The sequence below is a fragment of the Anomaloglossus baeobatrachus genome, chromosome 1 (assembly GCF_048569485.1).
Source record: "Anomaloglossus baeobatrachus isolate aAnoBae1 chromosome 1, aAnoBae1.hap1, whole genome shotgun sequence".
Lineage (NCBI taxonomy): Eukaryota > Metazoa > Chordata > Amphibia > Anura > Aromobatidae > Anomaloglossus > Anomaloglossus baeobatrachus.
In genome coordinates, this window is record NC_134353.1 from 739,626,165 (window position 1) to 739,652,934 (window position 26,770).

At 49.3% G+C, this 26,770-nt stretch overlaps 1 protein-coding gene across 1 annotated transcript in view; it reads right to left on the reverse strand.

The window, feature by feature from the left end:
- Positions 1-26,770, reverse strand: part of SFI1 (SFI1 centrin binding protein) — a 134,319-nt gene that overhangs the window by 79,299 nt on the left and 28,250 nt on the right. Inside the window, 4 exon segments of the mRNA XM_075323458.1 lie at positions 5,245-5,347; positions 5,433-5,550; positions 16,520-16,614; positions 18,912-19,022. Of these exon segments, the coding sequence (XP_075179573.1) occupies positions 5,245-5,347; positions 5,433-5,550; positions 16,520-16,614; positions 18,912-19,022 (427 nt within the window).

Sequence of the window (26,770 nt, forward strand, 5' to 3'; positions counted from 1 at the left end):
ATGCAAATCCTTTTCACATTGATGAACTGGACGAGGACACAAAGAAGGTAAGGAGATATCCTGATTGAGATGAAAGGGGGATACCACCTTAGGGAGAAACTCCGGAATCGGGCGCAGAACCACCTTGCCCTGGTGAAACACCAGGAAGGGAGATTTGCATGACAGCGCTGCTAGCTCGGACACTCTCCGAAGAGACGTGACCGCTACTAGAAAGGCGACTTTCTGTGAAAGGCGAGACAGGGAAACATCCCTCAAAGGCTCGAAAGGCGGCTTCTGGAGAGCAATTAGAACCCTGTTCAGATCCCAGGGCTCTAACGGCCGCTTGTAAGGAGGGACGATATGACAAACCCCTTGCAGGAACGTGCGTACCTGAGGAAGTCGTGCTAGGCGCTTCTGAAAAAATACAGATAGCGCAGAGACTTGTCCCTTAAGGGAGCCGAGCGACAGACCTTTTTCCAACCCGGATTGCAGGAAGGAAAGAAAGGTAGGCAAGGCAAATGGTCAGGGAGAAACCTCCTGAGCAGAACACCAAGTTAAGAATATCTTCCACGTCCTGTGGTAGATCTTGGCAGAGGATAGTTTCCTAGCCTGTCTCATTGTGACAATGACCTCTTGAGATAGTCCTGAAGACGCTAGGATCCAGGACTCAATGGCCACACAGTCAGGCTCAGGGCCGCAGAATTCTGATGGAAAAACGGCCCTTGAGACAGCAAGTCTGGCCGGTCTGGTATTGCCCACGGTTGTCCTACCGTGAGATGCCACAGATCCGGGTACCACGACCTCCTTGGCCAGTCTGGAGCGACGAGGATGGCGCGGCGGCAGTCGGACCTGATCTTGCGTAGCACTCTGGGCAACAGCGCCAGAGGTGGAAACACATAAGGCAGCCGGAACTGCGACCAATCTTGAACTAAGGCGTCCGCCGCCAGAGCTCTGAGATCGTGAGACCGCGCCATGAAGGCCGGGACCTTGTTGTTGTGCCGGGACGCCATTAGGTCGACGTCCGGCCTCCCCCAGCGGCGACAAATCTCCTGAAACACGTCCGGGTGAAGAGACCATTCCCCTGCGTCCATACCCTGGCGACTGAGGAAGTCTGCTTCCCAGTTTTCTACGCCCGGGATGTGAACTGCGGATATGGTGGATGCCGTGTCTTCCACCCACGTCAGAATCCGCCAGACTTCCTGGAAGGCTTGCCGACTGCGTGTCCCTCCTTGGTGGTTGATGTATGCCACCGCCGTGGAGTTGTCCGACTGAATTCGGATCTGCTTGCCTTCTAGCCACTGCTGGAAGGCTTGTAGGGCAAGATACACTGCTCTGATTTCCAGAACATTGATCTGAAGGGTGGACTCTTGCTGAGTCCACGTACCTTGAGCCCTGTGGTGGAGAAAAACTGCTCCCCACCCTGATAGACTCGCGTCCGTTGTGACCACCGCCCAGGATGGGGGTAGGAAAGACTTTCCTATTGACAATGAGGTGGGAAGAAGCCACCACTGAAGAGAATCCTTGGCCGCCTGAGAAAGGGAGACGTTCCTGTCCAGGGACTTCGACTTCCCGTCCCATTGGCGGAGAATGTCCCATTGTAATGGACGCAGATGAAACTGCGCGAAAGGGACTGCCTCCATTGCTGCTACCATCTTCCCCAGGAAGTGCATGAGGCGTCTCAAGGGATGCGACTGGCCCTGAAGGAGAGATTGCACCCCTGTCTGTAGTGAACGCTGTTTGTCCAGCGGAAGCATCACTATCGCTGATAGAGTATGGAACTCCATGCCAAGGTATGTTATCGATTGCGTTGGGGTCAGACTTGACTTTGAGAAGTTGATGATCCACCCAAAACTCTGGAGAGTCTCCAGCGCAACGTTCAGGCTGTGTTGGCATGCCTCTTGAGAGGGTGCCTTGACAAGTAGATCGTCCAAGTAAGGGATCACAGAGTGACCCTGAGAGTGCAGGACTGCTACTACTGCTGCCATGACCTTGGTGAAGACCCTTGGGGCTGTCGCCAGACCGAAAGGCAGGGCTACGAACTGAAAGTGTTCGTCTCCTATAACGAAGCGTAGAAAACGCTGGTGTTCTGGAGCAATCGGCACGTGGAGATAAGCTTCCTTGATGTCTATTGATGCTAGGAAATCTCCTTGAGACATTGAGGCGATGACGGAGCGGAGGGATTCCATCCGGAACCGCCTGATTTTCACATGCTTGTTGAGCAGTTATAGGTCCAGAACAGGACGGAAAGACCCGTCCTTTTTTGGCACCACAAACAAATTGGAGTAAAAACCGTGACCTTGCTCCTGAAGAGGAACAGGGATCACCACTCCTTCTGCCTTTAAAGAGCACACCGCCTGCAGAAGAGCATTGGCTCGGCCGGGAGGCGGAGGAGTTCTGAAGAATCGAGTTGGAGGACGAGAACTGAACTCTATCCTGTACCCGTGAGACAGAACGTCTCTCACCCAACGGTCCTTGACATGTGGCAGCCAAATGTCGCCAAAGCGGGAGAGCCTGCCACCGACCGAGGATGCGGAGAGAGGAGGCCGAAAGTCATGAGGAAGCCGCTTTGGTAGCGGTTCCTCCGGCTGCTTTCTTTGGGCGTGACTGAGCCCGCCAAGAATCTGAGCTCCTCTGATCCTTTTGAGTCCTTTTGGACGAGGAGAATTGGGACCTGCCCGAGCCTCGAAAGGACCGAAACCTCGACTGTCCCTTCCTCTGTTGGGGTTTATTTGGTCTGGGCTGAGGTAAGGATGAATCCTTACCCTTGGACTGTTTAATGATTTCATCCAATCTCTCACCAAACAGTCTGTCACCAGAAAAAGGCAAACTGGTTAAGCACTTCTTGGAAGCAGAATCTGCCTTCCATTCCCTTAACCACAATGCTCTGCGTAAAACCACGGAGTTGGCGGACGCCACTGCCGTACGGCTTGTAGAGTCCAGGACAGCATTAATAGCGTAAGACGCAAATGCAGACATTTGAGAGGTTAAGGACGCTACTTGCGGAACAGATGTACGTGTGACAGTGTCAATCTGCGCCAAACCAGCTGAAATAGCTTGGAGTGCCCATACGGCTGCGAATGCTGGAGCAAACGACGCGCCGATAGCTTCATAGATGGATTTCAACCAGAGCTCCATCTGTCTGTCAGTGGCATCTTTAAGTGAAGCCCCATCTTCCACTGCAACTAAGGATCTAGCCGCAAGCCTGGAGATTGGGGGATCCACCTTTGGACACTGGGTCCAGCCTTTGACCACGTCAGGGGGAAAGGGATAACGTGTATCCTTAAGACGTTTGGAGAAACGCTTATCTGGATAAGCGTGGTGTCTTTGTACTGACTCTTTAAAGTCAGAGTGGTCCAGAAAAGTACTCAATTTACGCTTAGGATACCTGAAATGGAATTTCTCCTGCTGTGAAGCTGACTCCTCCACTGGAGGAGCTGTGGGAGAAATATCCAACATTTTATTGATGGACGCTATGAGATCATTCACCATTGCGTCCCCATCAGGTGTATCCAGATTGAGAGCGGTCTCAGGATCAGAATCCTGATCAGCAACCTCTGTCTCATCAAACAGAGAGCCTTCCTGTTGAGACCCTGACCAGTGTGATGAAGTCGAGGGTCGCTCATAGCGAGCTCGCTTAGGCTGTCTGGGACTGTCGTCCGTGTCAGAGCCATCACCCCGGGATGCATGGGACCCCCCCGGAGCACGGATGTGTTCCAAAAGAGGGGAACCAGGGAGCCTTGAATCAACGGTGCCCATGGTCTGAGTTACCGGTCTGGACTGCAAAGTCTCAAGGATTTTAGACATAGTCACCGACAGTTTATCAGCAAAAACTGCAAACTCCGTCCCTGTCACCTGGACAGTGTTCACAGGTGGTTCTCCTTGGGCCACCTCTAGCAGAGGCCCCGGCTGAGCAAGTGCTACGGGGGCCGAACATTGCACACAATGGGGGTCAGTGGCACCTGCCGGTAGAATAGCCTTACATGCGGTACAAGTAGCATAGAAGCCCTGTGTCTTGGCCCCCCCGCTTTTTGCGGACGACATGCTGTTGTTTCGCAATCTAGGAGGGTATATAGCCAAGAATAGCGACCGTACAATGCAATGTATAAAGTACAAATGAACACTGCGGCACTAGTGGGGTGAGCCCTCGAGGGCTGCTTACCGCCCGCTGAAAAGCGGGTGTGTGACTGCCAGAATCCCGTGCCTGGGTCTCCCAGAGCTCGTGTCCCCTCTCCACTCAGACTGCAAACAGGAATGGCTGCCGGCGTCCTGTGAATAGGGGCGGGCCCCAGACAAAGTGCGGGAAACTAGCGTCCCACTGTGCCTAGTGAGGGGGGTTGGAGTATGCTAAGCAGACTCCAGCCCTCGGCGCTGACGTTCTGATCAGCGTCCCGCCCTTCCCCTGACTGGCAGGCCTGGGGGCGGGAACGAAACGGAACTAGGCCGCAAAAGCCGGGGACTCGATTTATAAGCGCGGCCGTCGTATAAGCACGGCCAGCGCGGAAGTCCCCGGCGCACTACACGTCCCAGCCGCGCCGCAGTGTAAAAAACCACCAGCCGCGGCCGGTGCGGCAGTTCCTAATACAGAAAACTCACTCAGCAAAGCTGCAGTGAGTAAAGCACCAGCGCGCCGCGCTGCTGTCCCCGGCGCACTAACACACCCAGCAATGCTGGTGTGTGTGCGCAATCTGTACGGGGACCCAGAGTACCTTAATGTAGCAGGGCCCTGTCCCTGACGATACTCAGCTCCATGTCCAGCAGATTCCCAGGGGTTGTGGACGGAGCACGGTCTCCTGTGCTTGGAGACCGATAGGATCCCACTTCACCCAGAGCCCTAAGGGGATGGGGAAGGAAAGCAGCATGTGGGCTCCAGCCTCCGTACCCGCAATGGGTACCTCAACCTTAACAAACACCGCCAACAAAAGTGGGGTGAGAAGGGAGCATGCTGGGGGCCCTAGTATGGGCCCTCTTTTCTTCCATCCGACAAAGTCAGCAGCTGCTGCTGACTAAACAGTGGAGCTATGCGTGGATGTTAGCCTCCTTCGCACAAAGCATGAAAACTGAGGAGCCCGTGATCCCACGGGGGGTGTATAGGCAGTAGGGGAGGGGCCTTACACTTTTAAGTGTAATACTTTGTGTGGCCTCCGGAGGCAGTAGCTATACACCCAATTGTCTGGGTCTCCCAATAGAGCGACAAAGAAAAATGTGTTCCCATATACACTGGCATGTAACCCTCTATATGTAAGGAGTACAAGCTGCTATACATACCCTCATCTGGAGGCTCAAAGCCCAGTGATTTAAAGCCAGTGTTTCCAGCTGATGATTTCTGTGCCCCTCTTCTATCCGCTTCAGCCAAACATGCCAAGTGTTACTAAAACAGATAAAGCTTTTATACCATAAAGCTGTAAGAAAGAAAGTCACAAAACATGTAAAATATTCATTTAATATCCTCTCACCACATGAGCCTGTATTCTCTGAACTCCAGAGCTGTAGACAGCATGTGATTTTTTGTCCTATGCATTTGGATATAGATTACCCAGTGATGCAACGCAAGGCACATAACACGCTTCTGGGCTGTAGGCGGGATAAAACAGAAAAGTTAAATTAATACTTACTTTGGCTTTCAGTGCCATGAAAAAAGTATTCATACCCCGTGAACTCTTCCACAACTTCTTCACATTATACCTACAAACTTAATTTTATGTTATGTGATATACCAATATAAAAGAAGCAAGTATGTGTTAAGGTTAAAGGAAATTATATTGTTTTCTAAATATTTTAAAAACTATATATCTCAAATTGAGATGAGCATTTGTATTCAACCCTTGTGATCTGGTAACCTTAAAAAGTCCTGAGTGACCAATTGACTCCAAAAGTCACCTAATTAGTAAATTGAGTACACCAGTTTGTAATTTATTCTCAGTCTAACTACAGCTGTTTTGTGAAGTTCTCAGAGGTTTGTTGGAGAACATTAGGGATCAAACAGCATTATGACAACCAAGGAACACACCAGACAGGTTAGGGATAAAGTTTTACAGAAAGAAAAATTGTCAAAGCTCCAGACATCTTATGGAGCTCTGTTCAAGCCATAATCCAAAAAGAGAATGAGTATGGAGCACAACTGCTGCAAACCTCCTAAGACACGGCCATCCACATAAATAGACATCCCATGCAAGAAGACCACTGATAAGAGAAGTAGACAAGAGGGCCATGGTCACTCTGGAGTAGCTGCAGAGATCCACAGCTCATGCAGGAATATCTGTCCACAAGACAAATAATAGTCGTATATGTTACAAATCTGTACTTTATGGAACAATGGCAAGAATAAAGCAATACGAAGTCCAGTTTGCAGTTTACAAAAAGCCATGTAGGTGACACAGCTAGGATGTAGAAGAAGGTGCTCTGGTTAGATGGACCAAAGTAAAACTTTTTGGGCTAGATGCAAAATGCTATGTGTGCTGGAAAATCAACACTGCACAACACCATCCCCACTGTTAGGCTATGTGCGCACTGGAAAGAAGGGAATTTTGTTTACTTACCGTAAATTCCTTTTCTTCTAGCTCCAATTGGGAGACCCAGACAGTGGGTGTATAGCTACTGCCCTCTGGAGGCCGCACAAAGAACTACACTTAAAAGTGTAAGGCCCCTCCCCTTCTGGCTATACACCCTCCCGTAGGAGTACAGATTCCTCAGTTTTAGTACCAAAGCAAGAAGGAGGAAAGCCAATAACAGTTTCAAAAACAAATTCAATCCGATAACACGATCGGAGAACTTAAGAAACAACATGAACAACATGTGCACCCGAAAAACGAAACCCTAAGAACAAATAGGGCGGGTGCTGGGTCTCCCAATTGGAGCTAGAAGAAAAGGAATTTACGGTAAGTAAACAAAATTCCCTTCTTCTTTTTCGCTCCTAATTGGGAGACCCAGACAGTGGGACGTCCAAAAGCAGTCCCTGGGTGGGTAAAAAGATACCACATGAACGGGCTGTCAGACAGCCTCTTCCTACAGGTGGGCCACCGCCGCCTGAAGGACCTGTCTACCTAGGCTGGCATCTGCCGAAGCGTAGGTATGCACTTGATAGTGTTTGGTAAACGTGTGCAGACTCGACCAGGTAGCCGCTTGGCACACTTGCTGAGCCGTAGCCTGATGCCGCAATGCCCAGGACGCACCCACGGCTCTGGTAGAATGGGCCTTCAGTCCAGATGGAATCGGAAGCCCAGCAGAACGGTATGTGTGAAGAATTGGTTCCTTGATCCACCGCGCCAGGGTGGATTTGGAAGCTTGCGATCCCTTATGCTGACCAGCGACTAGGACAAAGAGCGCATCAGAACGGCGTAGAGCCGCCGTGCGAGAAATGTAAATCCTGAGTGCTCTCACCAGGTCCAACAGATGTAAACCCTTTTCAAATTGGTGAACTGGATGCGGACACAAAGATGGTAAAGTGATATCCTGATTGAGATGAAAGGAAGAAACCACCTTGGGAGAAAACTCTGGAATTGGACGCAGTACTACCTTGTCTTGGTGAAACACCAGGAAGGGAGATTTGCAAGATAACGCCGCTAGCTCGGACACTCTTCGAAGAGACGTGACCGCCACAAGAAAAACTACCTTTTGTGAAAGCCGAGAAAGGGGAACCTCTTTCAAAGGCTCGAAAGGCGGCTTCTGGAGAGCAATGAGAACCTTGTTCAGATCCCAGGGTTCCAATGGCCGTCTGTAAGGAGGAACGATATGACAAACTCCTTGGAGAAACGTGCGTACTTTAGAAAGCTGTGCCAAGCGCTTCTGAAAGAATACGGATAGCGCGGAGACTTGACCCTTAAGAGAGCTAAGCGACAAACCTTTTTCCAACCCAGACTGCAGGAAGGAAAGAAAAATTGGCAATGCAAATGGCCAGGGAGAAAACCCTTGAGCCAAGCACCACGCTAAGAATATCTTCCACGTTCTGTGATAGATCTTAGCTGAGGATGGTTTTCTAGCCTGTCTCATTGTGGCAACAACTTCATGAGATAAACCTGAGGCCGCTAGGATCCAGGACTCAATGGCCACACAGTCAGGTTCAGGGCCGCAGAATTCAGATGGAAAAACGGCCCTTGAGACAGCAAATCTGGACGGTCTGGTAGTGTCCACGGTTGGCCTACCGTGAGATGCCACAGATCCGGGTACCACGACCTTCTTGGCCAATCTGGAGCGACGAGTATGGCTCGATGGCAGTCGGACCTGATTTTCCGGAGAACTCTGGGTAACAATGCTAGAGGTGGGAACACATAGGGGAGTCGGAATTGCGACCAATCCTGAACCAAGGCGTCTGCCGCCAGTGCTCGGTGATCGTGAGACCGTGCCATGAAAACTGGGACCTTGTTGTTGTGCCGTGACGCCATCAGATCGACGTCCGGCGTCCCCCAGCGGCAACAGATCTGCTGAAACACGTCCGGGTGAAGGGACCATTCTCCTGCGTCCATGCCCTGGCGACTGAGAAAGTCTGCTTCCCAGTTTTCCACGCCTGGGATGTGAACTGCGGATATGGTGGACGCTCTGCTTTCCACCCACGTCAAAATCCGTTGGACTTCTTGAAAAGCTTGGCGACTGCGTGTTCCCCCTTGGTGGTTGATGTACGCCACCGCCGTGGAATTGTCCGACTGAATCCGAATCTGCTTGCCTTCCAGCCATTGTTGGAAGGCTCGCAGGGCAAGATAGATTGCTCTGATTTCCAGAACATTGATCTGCAGGGTGGACTCTTCCAGAGTCCACATCCCCTGAGCCCTGTGGTGGAGATACACCGCTCCCCACCCTGATAGGCTCGCATCCGTCGTGACCACTGCCCAGGACGGGGGAAGGAACGACTTTCCCTGTGACAATGAGGTGGGGAGAAGCCACCAACGCAGAGAGTCCTTGGCAGTCTGAGAGAGGGAGACAGTCCTGTCGAGGGACGTCGATTTCCCGTCCCATTGGCGTAGAATGTCCCATTGTAGAGGGCGCAGATGAAACTGCGCGAACGGGACTGCCTCCATTGCTGCTACCATCTTTCCTAGGAAATGCATGAGGCGCCTCAGTGAGTGCGACTGGCTCTGAAGGAGAGATTGCACTCCAGTCCGTAGCGAGCACTGCTTGTCCAGTGGAAGCCTCACTATCGCTGAGAGAGTATGAAACTCCATGCCAAGATAAGTCAGAGATTGGGTCGGGGTTAGATGAGACTTTGGAAAGTTGATAATCCACCCGAAACTCTGGAGAGTGTCTAGTGCCACCTTCAGACTGTGTTGGCATGCCTCTTGAGAGGGTGCCTTTATAAGCAGGTCGTCTAGATACGGGATGACCGAGTGACCCTGCGAGTGCAGAACAGCTACTACTGCTGCCATGACCTTGGTGAAGACCCGGGGGGCTGTTGCCAGACCGAAAGGTAACGCTACGAACTGCAGGTGTTCGTCGTGTATGACGAAGCGTAGGAAACGCTGATGCTCTGGTGCGATCGGCACGTGGAGATACGCATCTTTGATATCTATTGATGCTAGAAAATCTCCTTGAGACATTGAGGCTATGACGGAGCGTAGGGATTCCATCCGGAACCTCCTGACTTTTACGTGTCTGTTGAGCAACTTTAGATCCAGGACGGGCCGATACGATCCGTCCTTTTTTGGGACCACAAACAGATTGGAGTAAAAACCGTGACCTTGTTCCTGAAGAGGGACGGAGGTCACCACTCCTTCCGCCTTTAGAGCGGCCACCGCCTGCAACAGAGCATCGGCTCGGTCTGGTGGTGGAGAAGTTCTGAAGAAACGAGTTGGCGGACGAGAACTGAACTCTATCCTGTACCCGTGAGACAGAATATCCCTCACCCAACGGTCTTTGACGTGTGACAGCCAGATGTCGCCAAAGTGGGAAAGCCTCCCACCGACCGCGGGTGTGGGAATCGGAGACCGCAAGTCAGGAGGACGCCGTCTTGGCAACGGTTCCTCCGGCTGTCCTTTTTGGGCGTGACTGAGACCTCCAAGAATCTGAGCGTCTCTGGTCTTTTTGAGTCTTTTTTGACGAGGCGAATTGGGACCTGCCCGGTCCTCGAAAGGACCGATAACCAGACTGACCCTTCCTCTGTTGGGGTCTGTTTTGTCTGTGTTGCGGTAAGGATGAGTCCTTACCCTTGGAGTGTTTGATGATTTCATCCAAACGCTCTCCAAACAATCGGTCACGAGAAAAAGGCAAATTGGTTAAGCACTTCTTGGAATGAGAATCTGCTTTCCAATGTCTCAACCACAGGGCCCTACGCAAAGCAACGGAGTTGGCTGACGCCACTGCCGTGCGGCTTGTAGCGTCAAGAACAGCATTAATCGCGTACGACGCGAATGCCGCCATTTGCGAGGTCAATGGTGCTACCTGCGGGGCAAATGCACGTGTGACGGAGTCAACTCGCGCAAGCCCGGCTGAGATAGCTTGGAGTGCCCATACGGCTGTGCGAAGCTGACTCCTCCACAAGAGGAGCTGGTGAGGAAATATTTAACATCTTATTGATGTTAAATATAAGATCATTAACTATGGCGTCACCATCTGGTGTATCTAGATTGAGAGCGGTCCCAGGATCAGAATCCTGATCAGTTACGTCCGCCTCATCACCCATAGATTCATCTCGCTGGGATCCTGACCATTGAGATGAATGTGAAGGCCCGTCATAGCGAGCCCGCTTAGGCTGGCCGGGGCCATCGTCCGAGTCAGAGTCTTCACCCTGAGGTGTATATGCCCGTCCCGGAGCTTGAGCTGAGGGGGACCAGGGGGCAATGATTGCACAGTGTCCGTGGCCTGAAGTACAGGCCTAGCTCGCAATGTGTCAAGAATTTGTGACATAGTGAGAGACATTCTGTCAGCAAAAGCTGCAAACTCAGTTCCTGTCACCTGGACAGCATTCACAGGTGGTACACCCTGGGTCACGTCCAGCAGAGGTCCCGACTGTGCAAGCGCCGCAGGGGCCGAGCACTGCACACAATGGGGGTCCGTGGAGCCTGCCGGTAGAAAAGTCCCACATGCGGTGCAGGAAGCATATAATGTCTGTGCCTTGGCACCCTTGCGTTTTACGGACGACATGCTGCTGGCTCTCTGCAATGTTAGAGAGTCTATAGCCAAAGGGCGACCAGCGCTATGCAATACAAAGTATTTGTAGAAACAAAATACTAAGAATACTACTGGCACCAGAGGGGGTGAGCCCTGAGGGCTGCTTACCGCCCGCTGAATAGCGGGTAAGAGGCTGCAGAATTCCTTGTCTGGGTCTCCCCGGCTCCCCTCTGCAGCTCAGCGTGTCAGCAGGAATGGCTGCCGGCGTCTGTGGAGAGGGGCGGTCCGTGGGAGTTCCCAAACAAAAGTGCGGGAAACAGTGTCCCCTCTGTGCAGATTGTGAGGGCTGGAGTATGTAAAAACGACTCCAGCCCTCAGCGCTGATGCACTGGCCAGCGTCCCGCCCCTCTCCTGACTGGCAGGTCTGGGGGCGGGAACGAACGGAAGCAGGCCGCAAAAGCCGGGGACTCGAGTTATCAGCGCGGCCGCCGTAAAAGCGCGGGCCGCGCTGAAGTCCCCGGCGCACCACAAGTGCCAGCCGCGCCGCAGTTCCAGCGGCCGGCATGACCGATTCCTAGACGTGGCCAGCGTCCCGCCCCTCTCCTGACTGGCAGGTCCGGGGGCGGGAACGAACGGAAGCAGGCCGCAAAAGCCGGGGACTCGAGTTATCAGCGCGGCCGCCGTAAAAGCGCGGGCCGCGCTGAAGTCCCCGGCGCACCACAAGTGCCAGCCGCGCCGCAGTCCCAGCGGCCGGCGCGACCGATTCCTAGAAGTGTGCCTGCTTCAGCGAAGCTGAATGAGGCCATGGCACAAGCGCCGTAGCGCTGATGTCCCCCGGCGCACTACAACACCCAGCATGCTGCGGTGTGAGCGCCAAATGCACGGGGACACAGAGTACCTTGAGGAAGCAGGGCCATGTCCCTGATGTACTCCGCTCCATCCAGCATCTTCTCCAGGGGCTGTAGATGGAGCACGGTCTCAGTGCCTGGAGACCAGTAAATCCCACTTCACCCAGAGCCCTGTAAAAAGGGATGGGGAAGGAATCAGCATGTGGGCTCCTGCCGCCGTACCCGCAATGGGTACCTCAACCTTACAAACACCTCCGACATACAGTGGGGTGAGAAGGGAGCATGCTGGGAGCCCTGTATGGGCCCTCTTTTCTTCCATCCGACATAGTCAGCAGCTGCTGCTGACTAAAAACAATGGAGCTATGCGTGCGTGTCTGACCTCCTTGCGCACAAAGCTAAAACTGAGGAATCTGTACTCCTACGGGAGGGTGTATAGCCAGAAGGGGAGGGGCCTTACACTTTTAAGTGTAGTTCTTTGTGCGGCCTCCAGAGGGCAGTAGCTATACACCCACTGTCTGGGTCTCCCAATTAGGAGCGAAAAAGAAATGGAATTTTCTCAAGAAAATTCCGCAGGTATTCAAAGATTACCGCACCCGCGGTAAAAAACCGCGGCAAACCGCACCCGAAAACCGCATGTGGTTTGCCGCGGTTTGCTGCAGTTTCACCGCGGTATGGTTCGCGGTATTGCCGCGGTTTTGCCGCGTGCGGGTTGGGATGTGCTTTATTGCATTCAATGCAATAAAGCACATTGGAAAAAAAAAAAAGTCATTTAATTCTGAGATAGTAGATAGATAGACAGAAGAATAGATAGAGGGATAGATAGACAGACAGATAGAGGGATAGATAGACAGACAGATAGAGGCATAGATAGATAGATAGATAGATAGATAGATAGATAGATAGATAGATAGATAGAGGACAGATCGCTGCATTTCCCACGGTCGGCAGTGAGTTCACATTACCGGCCGTGGGAAATGACCGGTAATTACCTCTGCTGTCTGCTGTATTCATTCAGCGCTGTGTCTGTGACAGTCGCGGATGGATGTAAGCAGTGCAGGACCTGTGGATTACGCCGAAGCTGTGGATTACGCCTTTGTTGCGGGAGGGGTTAATAAAATGGTGAACGAGGCTTGTTTGTTTTATTTAAAATAAAGGATTTTTCTGTGTGTTTTATTCACTTTACTTATGGGTTGATCATGTTAGCTGTCTCATAGACGCTGCCATGATCAAGCCTGGAGTTAATGGCGGTGATCCGCCACCATTAACCCCTTGTATTACCCTGACCGCCACTGCTACACGGCGGCAGGATGAGCCGGGGACACGCCGGTGCTGCCGCATAATGCATGCGACAGTCCCGGGGCAGCTGCGGCTGATATTCTCGGCTGTGGGAGGTGGGAGTGAGGCGGGGGACATTAACCCTGCACCTCTCCCTCCCCAGCCTGAGAATACCGGGCCGCCGCTGTGTGCTTACCTCGGCTGGACGGTAAATATACAGCGGAGCCCACGTTCTTTGTTTTCTATATTTCCGTTTTCTTTCTATCTATGTTCTATGTGTCTGTGTCTGTGATCTATGTCTGTGATGTCTATCTGTGTCTGTGATGTGTGTGTGTGTTCTATGTCTGTGATGTCTGTGTCTGTGATGTGTGTGTGTTTACTCTGCACGGCTTCCTCTTCCTGTAATGACATCACTTCCCTGCAAAACCGCAAGCAAGTGAAGTACATTACCGGAGGTAAACCGCGAAATACCGCAGGGAATAACGCAGTGAACCGCACAGAATTTGCTGCCTGCGTTATTCCCTGCGGGATTTCACGATTAACATTGGAGTCAATGTAGTGAAATCACGCAGCGACGTGCGGAAAAGAATTGACATGCAATTGTTTTTGCTGCGGGAATCCCGCAGCAAAACGTGCAGCTGTCAAATTCCGCCCAGTGCGCACAGGATTTTTTTTGCCCATAGGTTTTGCTGGTGATTCACTGCAGAGATGTTATGAACATTTTCTGCAGCGAAACATGCAGCAAAACCGCAAAAAAACCGCGGCAAAATCCGGTAAGTGCGCACATAGCCTTAAACATGGTGGTGGGAGATGGAAGGTGGGAGATGGAAGCTGGTCACAGTTGATGGGAAGATGGATGGAGCCAAGTACAAGGGAGTCCTGAAGGAAAACCTGTTAAAGGTTGCAGCAGGACAACTCTAAACCTACTGACAGACCTATAATGGAACAGTTCAGATTAAGCCATATTTATGTATGCAAATGGCCCTGTATAAATCCAGATATTAATCCTATTGAGAATCTGTGGCAAGTTTTGAAAAATTACTGTTCACAGATACTCTCCATCCAATCTCACTGAAGTAGAGTGATTTTGTAACCAATGAAAAAAAAACAAAACTTCAGCCTCTACATTTGCAAAGCTAGCAGAGACATAACCCAAAAGACTTGCAGTAGTAATTGCAGCAAAAAATGGTCCTACAAAATATTGACTCAGGGAGGTGAATACAAGTCACAATTTTCAGATTTATAGTTTTAAAAATTAAAAACACTTGTTATTTTGTCTTGGTACAGCACATAAAATCCCCAAAAAGATACATTTAAGTTTTGGGGTGTAATTGGACAAAATGTGGAAAATTTGCAGAGTATGAATACTTTTTCAAGGCAAGTATACACATAAAAAAATACGAAGAGTAAGAAACATACCTCTTCAGAAAATGAACACATAGTTATAAGTAGTGGGCAACATTGTCCTATCAACATTTTAGGGAAAAAAATGAAGTGGGACAGGGCATAATGTATATCTCTATAACACAATACAAACAAAAAAAATTGAAGTATTAAAAAGGCTACGAGGCTTAGAGAAACGCCTAAATCCACGTACCAGTCACGCCTCCAAATTGCATAAGTGACTGCCTCCTTGTGTTGCATGCACTCGCCCACTACCTATGTATGTGCTATTGACACTCCAGCATAGACAATTGTCATACATTGCTTACTGCGCAGTCCATTGTACACAGGCTGAAAATACCTTCATCTGAACGTAGCTAAAGCCAGATCATGTTGATCTCTCTATTACAGGGCATGTAATTCAGATGCTGCTGTGTTCATTACAGTACAGCACATCCAAAGTGCTATCCATGCATCTCTCATAAATAATAATTATGAGATTAAAGGGGTCTCCTTGTGACACTCAGTTCTGCATTGGGAAGGTCTTGCTCTAATGAATAAGCCACGTACACAATACCTATTGTGCACATGTCCGGTAAGGTAAGGGCAGAAGTACCTTCTGATGATAAAGTGACTGGCATCAGGCAACCTCTTTAAGACCGTCACAACATTAAAGGGAATCTGTCACCAGATATTTGCTCCCCCATCTGAGAGCATGATCATTTAGGGGCAGAGACCCTGATTCCAGTGATGTGTCACTTACTGAGCTGCTTACTGTAATTTTGATAAAAATCAATGTTTTCTCTGCTGCAGTTATACAGAGCTCATGAATATGCTGGACTACCTGACAGCACACCAAGTAGTCCTGTAATGATAATCTACTGCTGATTAATCAGTGATTTTATCAAAATTACAATAAGGAGTCCAGTTAGTGACACATCGCTGGAATCCGGGTCTCTGCCCCTACATTATGCTGCTCTCAGTTTAGGTGGCAAAAACCTGGTGAGAAAGTCCATTAAAGGTTTGATTGTTATTTTTTTGTTCCCCAAATGCCTGAAAGAACACTTTTACTACCAGATAATTTACAAATTTAACAAAATGTAAACGATAAATTTAGAAAGTTAGACGCCTGGCACGAAAACCACCCAAGCACTTATGCAATCTGGCACCAAAGTATATCATTTTGCATCTTACATGCACAGATCTTCACAATATCATCAAAACTAAAGAAATCTTTTTAAGATTCTGGGTGTTAATATGAATTGCTCAGGATTTGGTGTGGTGCCGTTATTTTTCGCCCACACTTGACTAAAGGCCGCTTTACACGCTGTGATCTCGCTAGTGATATCGCTAGCATACGTACCCGCCCCTGTCGTTTGTGCGTCACGGGCAAATCGCTGCCCGTGGCGCACAACATCGCTCGGACCCGTCACACTACTTACCTACCTAGCGATGTCGCTGTGACCGGCGAACCACCTCCTTTGTAAGGGGGCGGTTCGTTCGGCGTCACAGCAACGTCACTAAGCGGCCACCCAATAGAAGCGGAGGGGCGGAGATAAGCGGGACGAACATCCCGCCCACCTCCTTTCTTCCGCATTGCGGGCGGCCACAGGTAAGGTGAGGTTCCTCGTTCCTGCGGTGTCACACATAGCGATGTGTGCTGCCGCAGGAAAGAGGAACAATGTCGTACCTGCTGCAGCAACGATAATCGAGAACAGGGGGGCATGTCACCGATTAGCGATTTTGCACGTGTTTGCGACGATTTTCGATTGCACGTAGATGTCACACGCAACGACATCGCTAACGTGGCCGGATGTGCGTCACGAATTCCGTGACCCCAACGACATCGCTTTAGCGATGTCGCAGCGTGTAAAGCGACCTTTAGGCTCTGTCATATTGCGACTAATTTCCATTGACTTAATTGAAAGAGCGGCAGTGTTGGAGAAAAAAACCTCCTACATTTCAGCATTACAATCGATCTTCTACAAAATGATACTCACCGAATTGGGTGGCAATAAGATGCTTTTGTTTAGTCTGATTCTGTGTGATCACATAGCTCCTCCACGCCTTAAAGCACAATGTGTAGAGCGTGTACCTAGAAGATTGACAAGCAATTTCACTTTGCTATTGTTCAAGTAAGGTTTTCATGAGGTTACAAATATAAAAGCATTAAAAGAACATATATGCGGTATATACTCAAGTATGAGCCAAGTTTTTTAGCCCATTTTTTTAAGCTGAAAATGCCCCCCTCGGCTTATACTCGGGTCAGGGTCCCACAAAAAAAAAAATACTCATATTCTCCCCTCTCCTCTGTTCCCGCGATGACTTCAGCTGCTCCTTGTAGACCCCTCCGTGGTAGCGTCCGATGCATGGGGCTGCTGTCTGCCGTCATGTCTTTACTGAAGTTGAATGCGGCGGTGCAGTAAAGCAATCAACTGCTGTAAAGCGCTACTGGCAGAGGTGGCCCCATGTACAGGACGCTATCACGGAGGGGTCTAGCCTGCGGTCTGCAAGAGGCACCCCTTGATGATTGCGTCCCGTGCACGGAGCCACCACTGCAGGCTGTCATGGTGGCTTTACAGCAGTTGAATGCTTTACGGCGGCGGTGCAGTAAAGCATTCAACTGCTGTAAGGCGCTGACAGCAGCGGTGGCTCCGTGCACGGGACTTGATCATCAAGGGGTGCCTCTTGCAGAACGCAGGCATAGACACTTCCGTTATAACGTCCAGTACCCGGGGCCACTGCTGCCATCAGCGCTTTACAGAAGTTGAATACTTTGCTGCACTGCCGCCGCTGTAAACCATTCAACTGCAGTAAAGACACTACGGCATCCTGCAGCCCCGTTCATTGGACAGGATCACGGAGTGGTCTACAGGGAGCAGATGAGGTCACCGTGGGAATGGAGGAGAGGTGAGAATATTTTTTTTTTATAATAGAGGACAATAAGGGGACCAGTAGGAGGACATTACTACAGGGCACATTACTAGAGGGCCCAAGGAAGGGGCACAAGGATGAGCAGATTGCAATAAGTGGAGGGGAGAGAAGGACGGGGCACATTACTACAAGGGGGGACAAGGATGGGCACATTACTACAAGGGGAGACAAGAATGGGGCACAGTACATATTATTGGGATCTATTTTTATTTTTGAAACTTCCCAGTAGCTGCTGCATTTCCCTCCCTAGGCTTATACTCGAGTCAATACGGTTTCCCTGTTTCTTGTTGTAGAATTAGGGGCCTCGACTTATACTCGGGTCGGCTTATACTCGAGTATATACAGTACAAGTAAAAATACATAAGCTCATTAGGTGGCAAAACTCAAACTTCTGCAATATAAACTTTGAAGTGAATGAAAAAGGTAATGTGTAAGTCCAAAAGTTACCCCAGTTAGAGAAGCTAGGTATACCTAGATTATGGTGGCTAACAGCCAGAGCGGCTTGCTGTTGGAAGGGTTGTGAATAGACCACGTAGAATTCTAAAACTCTAATCTTTGGCGACAAAGCTGAAAAGTTTTAACACATACCACAAAGGCAAATTTAAAGGAGTATTCCTATGTCATACATTTAAGGCATATTTACAGGATACAATGTTAATGTATAGCAAATTTGATTCTCACAAGTGGGATCTGTATCTGGAGAACGCAGCCATGGAACATGCTGCTGCCAGCGGACAGATTTCCTACACAAATGAATGAGAATTCCGCACTCTTCACTAACAACCTGTCAGGGTCCCAACCTCCAGATAGATGAAGGTGCCGTTTATGAGATCAACATTTATTATACGTTTATAGCATATCCTGTGAATACTCAATAAATGTAGTAGATAAGAATACTCCTTTAAGCAGACATGTTGCTGTTATTAAAGCCAATTTTATACAAGTTAACGAATATATTGATTTCTTTTGCCTCAATTGTAATATAGGTGTCACTTATTGTTTTACTCATCTCTAATGCAGACAACCATATTTTCGGTCAGAGTGCTATTCGACAAAACACTGGATCGCACTTGGACCAAGGTTATTCAAGGGGCAGTGTAAATATGCAATTTTATATCCCTGGACCGAGTGGTCCGAGGAAAATAGAAACAAATCATACATCTGTAGTTTAAGAATGGAAAGCACTGGGCCATTAACAAAATAAATAAATCGGACTGCACTCAGATGACATCCAACTGCAGGCCGATTCTCACTGACAGATACAATGGAGGAGTTGGAGAAATGTCAGAGTCTGATTAGAAGAATTGGGCTGTGTCTCAAATTGAGGAATTATGGTTGTGTGAACCCAGCCTAAAAACACTGTTGCAAGGGAATATCATAAAACACACGCTTTAGAAGTAATTATTGTGCTTTTTTTTTCCAGCAGAGCTCTTCATTTTTAGTCATCCATCCATTTACCTGTAATGCAATTCAGCTCGTACATTAAGTCTCCACTCCTTACAAAATGTCCACCATTCCTCCTTCCACTGGGAAAAGCAGTAACGTAGCAGTTTTAAGGAATAATAGCGTCTATGGAACACACAAACATCAAGTTAAAAAGTAAAAGAAAACAGGTTAGCAATAGCATATTAAATACAATCTTAGTGAATAGTTTGACTTAAAAGCTACGGACACCTTTAACATGGAACAAAAAAAAAAATCTCACAAATATTTATGGTTATGTGTAGTTAAAAAAAATTGAACTGTTCCATTCTGCATTTATTATTCATTTCTTCACTTTCAGAACCCCTCATATATTCACTCTGCAGTGCTTCTAATTTCATACTTTTCCCTCGTCGGAGCATTCCTCCCAGTAATACATGTTGGACGTGAGGTCTTTCTGTCCAGGGTGCTGCCATCTCATGCATCAACACAGCTTCATTCCTGCAGTGATTTTCCATTTATAGCTCATGAAGGATAATGCATTTTTCTCTAAAGACCCCTTTACACACAGACTTTCTAGCGATAACTGGAAAGTCTCTAAGAGTCGCTGGTGAGCTGTCAAACAGGCAGATCTGGCCAACGACGCAGCCACGATACGGACCTGCAGAACGACCTGGCTGGAAAGGGAACGCTAGCACGCCTATGGGCTGGGTCGCTAACGATCTCGTAACGGTGTCAAACACACCGACACATACTGCGCAGCGGGAAACAAAGGAGCAAACAATGGTCCTGAACGACTTGTAGCGATCAGCGACCTCACATCGGGGACCAGGTGGCTGATACATGTCACACACTGCAATGTCGCTGAGGAGGTCGCTATTACGTCACAAAACCGGTGACGTTACAGCGATATCGTTAGTGATGTTGCAGTGTGTAAAGGGGCCTTTAGTCTACAACATAAAAAAAGATTCCCTCCACAATCATTTCAATGTTCCCCTTATTTGTCATATACAACCTTCTTTGGTAACTATTACCATGTTTAAATATTGACAGAAAGTGTTACAAAATCCAGGTGGGCACTCCCTTTTTGTGGTGCATGAGTAATAAGTTGGCAAACCCAAACGCCAACATTTAATGAACAGATACCGTGTTTTTCATAAAATAAGACCTCCCCCAAAAATAAGCCCTAGCAGGGATTTTCAGCATTTTCAGAGCAAGGTTTAAATATAAGCCCTCCCCCGAAAATAAGCCCTAGTCGCGGATCAATAATGAAGTGTCCAAGCAGCTAAAAAAGATACAGATACTGCAGGACACTTCATTATACACAGCGGCACCCGGCAATTACACTCACCCGACACTGAGCGGCAGGACCTGCAGTGATCACACACCCGCACACATCAGCTCACACACACACACACACACGATCTCACACACAAACATCGGATCGCACACACAAACATCAGATCACACACACATCGGATCGCATACACACACATACACACATCGGATCGCATACACACTCACCTCATCCAGCGACACCGATCTCTTCTCACTGGCAGAATCCGGAGAGGCAGTGCGGTGGAGCGCAACGAACAGGACCTGCGGTGGGACACGTGACTTGCTCTCATTCCCTGCAGCCGTAAGCGCTGGATGTGATGTGTGTGTGTGTGTGTGTGTGTGTGTGTGTGATCTGCTGTGTGTGTCTGCAATGGGCTGTGTTTTTCTGCGATCGGCTGTGTGTCTGCATTCGGCTGTGTGTATCTGTGATCGGCTGTGCGTGCCTGCGATCGGATGTGTGCATCTGTGATCGGCTTTGTGTGCCTGCGATCGGATGTGTGTGATGTGCTGTGTATATCTGCGATCTGCTGTGTGTGTGTGATCTGCTGTATGTGCCTGCGATCGGATGTGTGTGTGTATTTGTGATCGGCTGCGTGTATCTGTGATCGGCTGCGTGTGCCTGCGATCTGCTGTGTGTGATCTGCTGTGTATATCTGCGATCTGCTGTATGTGTGAGATCTGATTGTGTGTGTGTGTGTGTGTGTGTGTGTGTGTGTGTGTGTGTTTGTGATCTGCTGTGTGAGATTTGCTGTGTGTGTCTGCGATCGGGCTGTGTGTGTCAGTGTGTGAGCCAGCAGCAGAGTAGGACGGCGTGCAGCACCGACAGGAGATCACAGGAGGACCTGGGAAACACGCACGTCCTGGTCTGGTGAGTATGAGTCTCCTGGGAAGTGGAGGGGGGGGGTCTGCTTTTTTGGGAAGTAAACTTACCCCAACCGTGTTTCTCCAAGAATAAGACCTCCTCCAAAAATAAGCCCTAGTGCTTTTTTGGGGGGCAAAAAAAAATATAACTGTCTTATTTTTGGAAAAACACGGTAGTCACAGAAACACAAACATTTTCCTTCTCTTTAGAGGTTTATTTTCATTTCACGTCCATACATCCTGCATTTCGGCTAGTATCTCAAGCCTTTCTCAAATACTGCACACAAAGCTTTCACATAATGCAGTTTAAATACTATAGAAGGCGTGTACAAGTCACAGATAAGTCTCATTATTTTTTTTTGTTGCGGTCCGCGGGCTTTGTCGGCATATAGAACACAGGCATTTACCTGGAAGTGAGGTCAAGAGGTTTCCTGTTGACCTCACTTCCTGGCAAAGTTCAGGAAAGCCCTCGGTGTCGCCAAAGTGCCCGCCCCGACCCCCCTCCCGAAAATCAAACATGGCCGCGCTCACAGCAGCGCATCGGCCGTCCTACTCATGTCGCATGTGCAATAACACATGCGATAGAAAACTGCTCCACAGGCCCTGCCAGGTCACCCCCTATTCCCCCCGGTGTCCTCCGGTGTCCCCCGGTAACCCCCGTACCTGTCACAGCGCAGATCCCCCGCGGCCCCCTCCTTCACAGTGCGCACTGGTCACATGTGCCGAGCAGCTGACGGCTTCCTGTGTTCAGTGTGAGCTGCGCTGGCTGCTGCTGCTCGGCACTGTGCAGCTGTGACCCGGGGAGAGTGGGTGCAGATTCTTTGCACCCACTCTCCTCAAATGGAGGGTCTGCACTACTAGAAAATGGAGGACACGTTCCCTGAGCGTGCCCCCCATATTCTAGAAGGTCCAGAGGCGACGTGGGACGTCAAAAATGGATACTGTGGACCCAATTTTTTTTCTTTTCAATAAATTGGTGAAAGAGGATATGTTTTTGGGGCGTGTTTTTTCAAATAATTTTTTTTTTTTGGTTGTCAATTTTTTTTGCTATTACTGTCAATTAGTTATGTCTGGTACCAAATAGACGCCGTGACATCACTAATTGCTGGGCTTGATGCCAGGTGACATTACACATCTGGTATCAACCCCATATATTACCCCGTTTGCCACTGCACCAGGGCGCGGGATGAGTTGGGGCGAAGCGCCAGGATTGGTGCATCTAATGGATGCGCCACTTCTGGGGCGGATGTGGCCTCCTATTTTTAGTCTGGGAAGAGTCCAATAACTATGGCTCTTCCCATCCTGAGAATACCAGACCCCAGCTGTCAGCTTCACCTTGGCTGGTGATCTAATTTGGGGGGGACCCCACGGTTTTTTTTTGTTTGTTTTTTTAATTATTTATAAATAAAAAAAAAAAAAAAAAAAAAAACAGCTTGGGGAGCCCTCCAAATTGATCACCAGACAAGATGAAGCTGTCAGCTGTGGTTTGCAGGCTACAGCTGTCTGCTTTACCCTGACTGGCTATCAAAAATAGGGGGGACCCCACGTCATTTATTTTAATAATTTTTTTTGGGGGCTAAATACAAGGCTAGGCACCCTTTAGTGCCACATGAAAGGCACTAAAGGGCGCCAGCTTAGAATATGCAGGGGGGTGGGACGTTATATATATATGTTTGACATCCATTGACACATTTTAGGCTGTGTGCCCACAATCAGGGTTTGCAGCGTTATGGGCGCAGAGTGTTTTCCCTGCGTCCATAACGCTGCGTTGTGCAGTAGAAGCACAGTGGAAGGATTTTTAGAAATCCCATGCCCACTGTGCTTCTCTTCTCCGCAGCATAAACTGACCTGTGGTGCAGCTTTTCGAGCCTCAGCATGTCAATTTATGCTGCGGAGACAAGAGTGTTCTCTGCAGGTAGCATAGAGCTCAACAGCAGCCTGAACCTAAATCGTGGTCATGGGCAGCTGCGTTCTCCCGTCGCCAACACTCACATCTCTGCAGAAAGGCTGGCACTGTGTACTGGATGTACTGTGGCACTGTCACTGGATCATGTGGATCATAAAAAAAACGCACGAAAAACGCATGCGTTTACAATTCTCCCCTCTGCCAGAGGGTGCGTTTTTTTCCGCGCTGAAAAAAACGCAACGTGTGCACATAGCCTAAAGCAGTTCAGTGTCCGGAGGATCTGGATCATTTTCTGTAGTTATTAATCGCTTCTTATTGCTGCTGGACTGAAGACTGAAGGGATGTTTCCCAAGTAATGATATTTAACAAGGGTAATAATCCAATAAACAATAGATAGTAAATTCCATTCTACAACAGAATAAAGGTCCAGTCACACTAAGCAACTTACCAGCGATCCCAACAACGATCGGGATTGCTGGTAAGTTGCTAGGAGGTTGCTGGTGAGATGTCACACTGCGACGCTCCAGCGATCCCACCAGCAATCTGACCTGGCAGGGATCGCTGGAGCGTCGCTACACAAGTTGCTGGTGAGCTCACCAGCAACCAGTGACCAGCCCCCAGCGCCGCGTGGAAGATGCTGCGCTTGGTAACTAAGGTAAATATCGGGTAACCAACCCGATATTTACCTTGGTTACCAGCGCACGCAGCTACACGTGCAGAGAGCAGGGAGCAGCGCACACTGAGCGCAGGCTCCATGCTCTCCTAGTTACAGCACACATCGGGTTAATTACCCGATGTGTGCTGCAGCTAAATGTGCACAGAGCAGGGAGCAGCGCACAATGCTTAGTGCTGGCTCCCTGCTCTCCTAGCTACAGCACACATCGGGTTAATTAACCCGATGTGTCCTGCAGCTACATGTGCACAGAGCAGGAGCCGGCACTGACAGTGAGAGCTGCGGAGGCTGGTAACAAAGGTAAATATCGGGTAACCAAGGACAGGGCTTCTTGGTTACCCGATGTTTACATTGGTTACCAGCCTCCGCAGAAGCCGGCTCCTGCTGCCTGCACATTTAGTTGTTGCTGTCTCGCTGTCACACACAGCGATCTGTGCTTCACAGCGGGACAGCAACAACTAAAAAATGGCCCAGGACATTCAGCAACAACCAACGACCTCACAGCAGGGGCCAGGTTGTTGCTGGATGTCACACACAGCAACATCGCTAGCAACGTCACAAAAGTTGTTCGTTAGCAGCGATGTTGCTAGCGATGTTGCTTAGTGTGACGGGGCCTTAAGTGTACAGATCTTTAGTGGAAAACAGGATATGTCAAGTTTTATGGGGCACAAAAATTAACATTTTAGAAATCTTAATACTATTTCTACTGGATCTTTCACAAATGCAAGATTTCCCTATATACAAGATCAAGTGATTCCCCAAGAAGGAGGCAATGACGTACCTTCTCATGTGCATTATAAGTAGAATAATCGCAAGTCAACATCAACACTCGCGTAGCATCATATATAGGTGTGTGAATGCATATCCTATGTGCACATTTCTGAATTAAATAATATTTTCTAACAAAACAGCACAAAAATAATGCATGTTTTAGTTTAATCTAATCTTGATTAAATTAACGCGATTTTAGTACCAAAAAAAGGCACTCTATTAGCAAAAATTCCATATTTATCTTTATCAACAACTGAATATACAAAAGAAGGGAATTTTGTTTACTTACCGTAAATTCCTTTTCTTCTAGCTCCTATTGGGAGACCCAGACAATTGGGTGTATAGCTTCTGCCTCCGGAGGCCACACAAAGTATTACACTTTAAAAAGTGTAACCCCTCCCCTCTGCCTATACACCCTCCCGTGGATCACGGGCTCCTCAGTTTGGTGCAAAAGCAGGAAGGAGGAAACTTATAAATTGGTCTAAGGTAAATTCAATCCGAAGGATGTTCGGAGAACTGAAAACCATGAACCAAAGGAACAATTCCACATGAACAACATGTGTACACAAAAGAACAAACAGCCCGAAGGAAACAGGGGCGGGTGCTGGGTCTCCCAATAGGAGCTAGAAGAAAAGGAATTTACGGTAAGTAAACAAAATTCCCTTCTTCTTTGTCGCTCCATTGGGAGACCCAGACAATTGGGACGTCCAAAAGCAGTCCCTGGGTGGGTAAAAGAATACCTCAATAACAGAGAGACGAAAAACGACCCCTTCCTACAGGTGGGCAACCGCCGCCTGAAGGACTCGCCTACCTAGACTGGCATCTGCCGAAGCATAGGTATGCACTTGATAGTGTTTTGTGAAGGTGTGCAGACTAGACCAGGTAGCTGCCTGACACACCTGCTGAGCCGTAGCCCGGTGTCGCAATGCCCAGGACGCACCCACGGCTCAGGTAGAATGGGCTTTCAGCCCCGAAGGAAGAGGAAGCCCCGAAGAACGGTAGGCTTCAAGAATCGGTTCCTTGATCCACCGAGCCAAAGTTGACTTGGAAGCCTGCGAACCCTTACGCTGGCCAGCGACCAGGACAAAGAGCGCATCTGAACGGCGCAGGGGCGCCGTGCGAGACACGTAGAGCCGGAGTGCTCTCACTAGATCTAATGAATGCAAATCCTTTTCACACTGGTGAACTGGATGAGGTCAAAAAGACGGTAAGGAGATATCCTGATTGAGATGAAAAGGAGATACCACCTTAGGGAGAAACTCCGGGATAGGACGCAGAACCACCTTATCCTGGTGAAAAACCAGGAAAGGGGATTTGCATGACAGCGCTGCAAGCTCCGACACTCTTCGGAGTGAGGTAATTGCCAAAAGAAAAGCCACCTTCTGCGAAAGACGTGATAAAGAGACATCCCTCAGCGGCTCGAAAGGTGGTTTTTGAAGAGCCATTAACACCCTGTTAAGGCCCCAGGGTTCCAGCGGACGCTTGTAGGGTGGAACTATGTGGCAAACTCCCTGCAGGAACGTGCGGACCTGCGGAAGCCTTGCCAGGCGCTTTTGAAAAAATACTGAGAGCGCCGATACTTGTCCCTTGAGAGAGCCGAGTGACAAACCCTTGTCCATTCCGGATTGAAGGAATGAAAGAAAAATGGGTAAGGCAAAAGGCCAGGGAGTAAAACCCCTATCAGAGCACCAGGACAAGAAGATCCACCACGACCTGTAATAGATCTTGGCGGACGTTGGTTTCCTGGCTTGTCTCATAGTGGCAATGACATCCTGCGATAAACCCGACGACGCTAGGAGCCAGGACTCAATGGCCACACAGTCAGGTTGAGGGCCGCAGAATTCAGATGGAAAAACGGCCCTTGTGACAGCAGGTCTGTGCGGTCTGGAAGCGCCCACGGCTGACCCACCGTGAGATGCCACAGATCCGGATACCACGACCGCCTCGGCCAATCTGGAGCGACGAGAATGGCGCGACGACAGTCGGATCTGATCTTGCGTAACACTCTGGGCAACATCGCCAGAGGAGGAAACACATAAGGGAGTCGAAACTGCGACAAATCCTGAACTAACGCGTCCGCCGCCAGAGTTCTGTGATCTTGAGAACGTGCCATGAAGGCCGGGACCTTGTTGTTGTGCCGTGACGCCATGAGATCGACGTCCGGCGTTCCCCAGCGGCGACAGATCTCTCGAAACACGTCTGGGTGAAGAGACCTCTCCAGAACATTGATCTGAAGGGAAGACTCTATCGGAGTCCAGGTTCCCTGAGCCCTGTGGTGGAGAAAAAACCGCTCCCCACCCTGACAGGCTCGCGTCCGTCGTGACCACAGCCCAGGATGGGGGCAGG